Raw genomic sequence first — 6970 nt, forward strand, 5'->3', positions numbered from 1 at the left:
TCTCTTGCATTTACCTCTGGCTAGATGGAGACACACACACACACACACACACACACACACACGTCACAGTGAAACAGGAAGCGTTTGCAAGACCAGAGCTGCTATGATGCAAGCCTCTGATGCTTAACACTCTAGTTTATACAGAATGGACTGGAGTCCCGTATAAGATCTAGTTTATACAGAATGGACTGGAGTCCGTATAGATCTAGTTTAACAGAATGAATCTCTTGACTGACTGGGTGACTGAGTGGAACAATATGTCTGTATGCTTCTAGTCTAAAGCGGCCGCAGTCTACGGCCGTGAACGAAGATGACACGAGCAACATACTTTACCCGTTAAATCCACCCTCAAACGGACAAAGGTCCCTGCTGTGGTAAAGGAGCAATCATTTAACATTGGAGTTTACCTTTATATTAGAAGCTTATATTATTTATTTATTTATTTTTTATTAAAAAGCCATCCAACAGGAAATGGTGCAACTTGCATGAACATCTCTGTATGCATTAAGATAATAAATGTTGATCATGTGATGGTGATGTCATGACGATGTCATCTAGTGACGAAGCAAAGAAACGAGGCTCTGAAAGTAGGAACACTGACAGACAAAAGGTCATTGAGGGTWCATCGGGAAAATGGCACCCTATTCTCTATACGGTGACCTACTTTTAACCAGAGCCCGGGAATAGGGAATAGGGTGACATTTTTTGGATGTAGGCCAAGTCTGGACAGGACACAATAAGACTATTCTGTGACCTTACTGGAATAGTATAGTTTAAGGCCTACTGTAAGTAGGACACACCTCTTCGTCTTCCTCTTCCTCTTCCTCTGAACAACTGTCATGTTGATGCAGGCCCTGAGCGATGGATGCGGTGAGAGAAGCCGCCTTGGGCTCCAGGTAGCACAGACACAACGCCAGCGGGAAGGACAGCGTGAGGGCGTAGGGTACCGAGAACGACGTGGACAAGAGGAAGAAGAAGATGAAGAGGAAGCAGGGGATGAGAGAGGGTGACCTGAACGGACGGAAGTGCTGCACGCTCTCAGGGAGGAAGGTGAGCTCCGTGATRTCGGGGAAGGTGAGGTAGCCATCCTCGTCTAGGTAAGAGGAGAGGTCGGGGAGGTGCAGGGAGAAGGAGAACAGAGTGCCGCCCCGCCTCCCGTGGGCCTTCAGCTGTTCTAGACGCTGTTTCCGGGCCGACAGGAGTAACACCTGCTCCTCTAGGAGGGCGGCGGCGCGGTCCGCTTTGGCCTGGCGCCGGSGGCACCCCGCCGAGGATTTAGCCGGGCTGACGGACGCACAGCGTTTACGGGACGCGTTCTCCCTGCGTCGCCGACGGACCTTGGTGGAGGCCACGGGGGAGGAGGGGAGGGAGAGCTCAGAGCGGAGGGGGTCACAGGAGTACAGGCATGGGGAGCGCTGATGGAGGGAGCGGGAGGTGGTATGGATGGGTGAGTCAAAACATATGAGCAGAATGGACGGGAGGARAAAAGACAAGCTAATTAGACAAGAAGCAGTCAGTTATAGTATAGCAGCGGGTAGATAAGCTGGAAGCATTTGGGAAATCAATAATAAACGGCCAAGTCATACGCTGTAGGGAGTTCAGTCACTGCTGTACACTGTACAGGAAGAACTGGACAATTCAAGAGGGTGCTATGAAATGAATGTCAAAATGTTGTTTTCTTTGCCCCATGTCATTATCAATTACATAGAATGAATCATTAGATTGTTCTCTACGATATTATCACCTTAATAGACTTGACAGTGTAAATATTATTTTATCCAATTGGTAGTTACAGTCTTGTCTCATCGCTGCAACTCCCGTACGGACTCGGGGAGAGGCGAAAGGTCGAGAGCCGTGCGCCCTCCGAAACACGACCCTGCCAAGCTGCACTGCTGTGAGGTTTTCGCTAGGAAACCACCTCCAAATCAAGATCAATAATCATGTTCACCTTCAGATCCTTGGCTTTCACTGCCTATATTGGCGATCAATCTACGTTGGGAGGGGCCGTTTCTATGGCGATTTAAAGGGAAAGACTCAGAAATACACAATGAAAACAGGAACAGACGGTCTTTCGCGGAGGGTGGATATTGAAATTTAGTCCGTTAGCTTTGTACGTAAATATATACAGAACAAAATAAATGCAACAACTTCAATGATTTTACTGAGTTACAGTACATAGAAAAAAATCAATTGAAATGAATGAATTAGGGCCTAATCTATAGATTTCACATGACTGGGCAGGGGCACAGCCGTGGGTGGGCTTGGGAGGTAATAGGCCCACCCACTGGGGAACCAGGCCCAGCCAATCAGAATATGTTATTTTTTTTTTTTTTTTACCACAAAAGGGCTTTATTACAAACAAACATACTCCTCAGAGAAATAAACTTTTTGTACGTATGTAACATTTCTGTGATCTTTAAAATTTCAGCTCATGAAACATGGGACCAACACTCGATACGTTGCGTTTATATTTCTGTTCAGAATATATTTAGTCCTCATTTAGTTGTTGTATTCAGTGGATTTCATTTAGAAAAAGCACATCTTTTCACTCACAAACCTTACAAGGCGCTAGTAAATTAGCTTGTCAAGTTGACGTTCGTAGTTAACGCCGTTCTGCCAAGGAGCGACGCCACAGTCCTTTCTTTCTGATCATGACCGTGATACGTTCCATTCCTCTAAACACGTTCCCATTCACTCTAAACAACGTTCCCATTCACTCTAAACACGTTCCCATTCACTCTAACACGTTCCATTCACTCTAAAACACCGTTCCATTCACTCTAAACACGTTCCATTCACTCTAAACACGTTCCCATTCACTCTAAACACGTTTCCATTCACTCTAAACACGTTCCCAATTCAACTCTAAACACGTTCCCATTCACTCTAAACACGTTCCCATTCAACTCTAAACACGTTCCCATTCACTCTAAACACGTTCCCATTCACTCTAAACACGTTCCCATTCCGTCTAACCTTCTCACTCTAAACACGTTCCCAATTCGCTCTAAACACGTTCCCATTCCTCTAAACACGTTCCCCATTCACTCTAAACACGTTCCCATTCCACTCTAAACACGTTCCATTCACTCAAAACACGTTCCATTCACTCCTCTAAACACGTTCCATTCACTCTAAACACGTTCCCATTCCTCTAAACACGTTCCATTCACTCTAACACACGTTCCCATTCACTCTAAACACGTTCCCATTCGCTCTAAACACGTTCCATTCGCTCTAAACACGTTCCCATTCAACTCTAAACACGTTCCATTCGCTCTAAACACGTTCCCATTCATCTAAACCGTTCCTCGCTCTAAACACGTTCCATTCACTCTAAACACGTTCCCATTCACTCTAAACACGTTCCATCTCACTCTAAACACGTTCCATTCACTCATACACGTTCCATCACTCTAAACACGTTCCCATTCACTCTAAACACGTTCCATTCACTCTAAACACGTTCCATTCACTCTAAACACGTTCCTATTCACTCTAAACACGTTCCATTCACTCTAACAGCGTTCCATTCCCTCTAACACGTTCCATTCACTCTAAACACGTTCCATTCACTCTAAACACGTTCCATTCACTCTAAACACGTTCCATTCCCTCTAAACCACGTTCCATTCGCTCTAAACGACGTTCCATTCGCTCTAAACACGTTCCATTCACTCCTCACATCCGTCCATTCACTCTAAACACCGTTCCCATTCCTCTAACCACGTTCCATTCGCTCTAAAACACGTTCCCATTCACTCTAAACACGTTCCCATTCACTCTAAACACCGTTCCATTCACTCTAAACACGTTCCATTCACTCTAAACACGTCCCATTTCACTCTAAACACGTTCCATTCACTCTAAACACGTTCCATTCACTCTAAACACGTTCCCATTCCCTCTAAACACGTTCCCATTCACCTTAAACACGTACCATTCACTCTAAACACGTTCCCATTCCCTCTAAACACGTTCCCATTCACCTTAAACACGTTCCCATTCAAATCTAAACACGTTCCCATTCACCTTAAACACGTTCCATTCACTCTAAACACGTTCCCATTCCCTCTAAACACGTTCCCATTCACCTTAAACACGTTCCCATTCAAATCTAAACACGTTCCCATTCACTCTAAACACGTTCCATTCACTCTAAACATGCCACATTCTCAGAGTAAATCGGCTGCAACTTCTTAACCATATATGGTAGAGACATTGGGTTCGGACAATTGTTTTTTTCGGACGGAACGTTCTATTGAATGGACATATTTGTATAAACCTTGAAATAATTAATCCTTTTGTGGGGTGACACCCTATACTCTAAATAAAGAAATTACACTCCTTAACTGTTTAGGAGAAGACTTAAAAGAGGTTCATCTAGGCATGGGTTGTAAAGACTCTTATCTTACTTTCTACCTTTGACAGTACGGACAGTGATAAAGCTGTTGTAACGTCCTTTGACAGTACTGACAGTGATAAAGCTGTTGTAACGTCCGTTGACAGTACTGACAGTGATAAAGCTGTTGTAACGTCCGTTGACAGTACTGAATAAAGCTGTTGTAACGTCCGTTGACAGTACTGACTAGTGGATTAAAGCTGTTGTATCCGTGACGTTGCAATAAAACGGTTGTGACTGTGACAGTACGGACATGAAAGCTGTTGTACGTTCCGATCTGACGTGCTGACAAGTGATAAAGCTGTTGTATCGTCGCTTTGAAGTACTGACAGTGATAAAGTGTTGTAACGTCGTTGACAAGTACTGCAGTGATAAGAGCTTGTTTGTAACGTCCGTTGACCAGTGCTGACAGTGATAAAGCTGTTGTCACGACGTCTCTTGACAGTATGACAGTGATGAAGGCTGTGTAACGTCCGTTGACAGTACTGAAGTGATAAAGGTGTTTGTAACGTTCCGTTGACAGTGCCGACAAGTGATAAAGTGTTGTAACGGTCGTTGACAGTACGACAGTGATAAAGCTGTTGCTAACGTCCGTTGACATATGGGACAGTGATAAAGTGTTTGTAACGTCTTTGAAGTACTGACAGTATAAAGTGTTGTAACGTCTTGACATACTGAAGTGATAAGTGTGTACGTCTTTGACACGTACTGACATGTGATAAGCTGTTTGTACAGTCTTTGACAGTACACAGATAATGCTTGTGTAACTCCTTTGACAGTACTGACAGTGATAAGCAAATCAGGAAGTAATGTCGCATGATGACAGCCGTTTAGGATTCCGTCAATCTACAGTTCTTTATATAAATAAGATAGATCAACGAACTAGCCGGATATCTTTGATAAACAACCAGGATAACTATTGACTATAAAGCTAACTTCGATGTGTTTTTGTGGTCATTCGACCATGGACATTCAAGCTTACCTTGCTAAAAGAATAAATGATATATATATATAACACAATGACAATCTCAGAATATTTCCGAATATTTCTTCAAGTTAGCGGGCTAAGTCGTTGACATTGCTTCGTAGTACACCCCTCTGGTCCTCATACAGAACGGACTCAGAGTCCGTTAAAGTTAAAGTCATTAAAGTCATTAAAGTTTATAGGATGTGTTTTTTCAACTCAGAGTTGCTGCGTCACCCTGGATCAATCATATTGGTAATGGAACTCTTTAAAACAAACCAAACTTCTAAGACTAACCCCATTGGCTAATATGAGGAAGAGGAGGAGGAGGATGATGTTTACCTTGTTGTCTTGTCTGAGGGGGGTTGAGGGGACGTTAGGATCTGACGTCTCCGTAGCGTTGGTCTGTGCCTCCTCTTCCTCGGCCTTCTCCTCCTCCGCCTTCTTCTCCGGCGTTACCGTGGTGATCAGGTCTCCGGCGGCGACAGCTTTGGCGGGCGTGGCGTCCCTCATCAGGGTGTCGTGGTTCTCGGTTACGGGCGCTGGTAGGAGGCACGGTGAGGGTTTATTGTTAGTCACCAAAGGAAACCAAACATTAGTTCTCTGTGTGGTACAGCCTCAGGTAAGTCATGACCTTAGGAACTGATCTGGGATCAGTTTACTGTCCCAAAATCCCAACCATAACATAAGATATACCAAAGGGGCGGGGTGACTGCTTTGTTGTTGTTTGAGCTACACATTGTGCCTTTTACATTAGTGGGGGTAAAACTCTAACTTCCAACACACCGACAGCACCGTGGTACACAGCATCGTCTGGATATGTGCGCAACAAAAGTTCAACGTTCACCTTCTGCTACCATTTCTGTCAAACGGTCTACGCATACAGTTTGATCGCATACGAACGATACATCCAACGTTACGCACCTCACAGAACGCAAGGCAACGCTGCGTTCTCATTGGAAATGAAYGTAATTCTGGTGCAACGACGCTGTCGGTGTGATCTAAAGCGTTAGTCTTACTGAAACACAGACTCCAAGACGAGACTGAGGTAGACTATGACTGGAWTTAACAATCTCTGGATCTCCCCCCTTTGCCCTTTGACAGAATCAATAGGTGTTAAAAAAAATGTCCACACTAGCATACCAGTTAATCTAAAAGACTCTATTTCAAGTATACAGCATACTACTTAGAATGAGGTAATGTATTGGGCATTGTGAACATTTGAACACAGTTAATGAATAAGTATTTCACATTGACTCACACATTGACTCTTTACTGTAAMACCCTGTATATAGCCTCCACATTGACTCTGTACCGGTACACCCTGTATATAGCCTCCACATTGACTCTGTACCGTAACACCCTGTATATAGCCTCCACATTGACTCTGTACCGTAACACCCTGTATATAGCCGCTCCACATTGACTTGCTGTACCAGTAACCCACCTGTATATAGCCTCCAACATTGACTCTGTACCGTAACACCCTGAATAGCTCCACATTGACTCTGTACCGTAACACCTGTATATAGCCTCCACATTGATACTCTGCACCGGTACCTCGGCGGCCGCGTGCGGAGGCGGTGTGGGGGGGTTTCTGGGCA

The 6970-nt window shown here is 44.4% G+C and overlaps 1 protein-coding gene across 1 annotated transcript in view; it reads right to left on the minus strand.

Moving 5' to 3' along the window:
- The window catches only part of LOC112076688 (uncharacterized), a 43547-nt gene that overhangs the window by 11491 nt on the left and 25086 nt on the right, over window positions 1–6970 (minus strand). The window contains 2 exon segments of the mRNA XM_070441417.1: window positions 781–1415; window positions 5709–5908. Of these exon segments, the coding sequence (XP_070297518.1) occupies window positions 781–1415; window positions 5709–5908 (835 nt within the window).

This window comes from Salvelinus sp. IW2-2015, unplaced genomic scaffold (genome assembly GCF_002910315.2).
Source record: "Salvelinus sp. IW2-2015 unplaced genomic scaffold, ASM291031v2 Un_scaffold3925, whole genome shotgun sequence".
Taxonomy (NCBI): Eukaryota; Metazoa; Chordata; class Actinopteri; order Salmoniformes; family Salmonidae; genus Salvelinus; species Salvelinus sp. IW2-2015.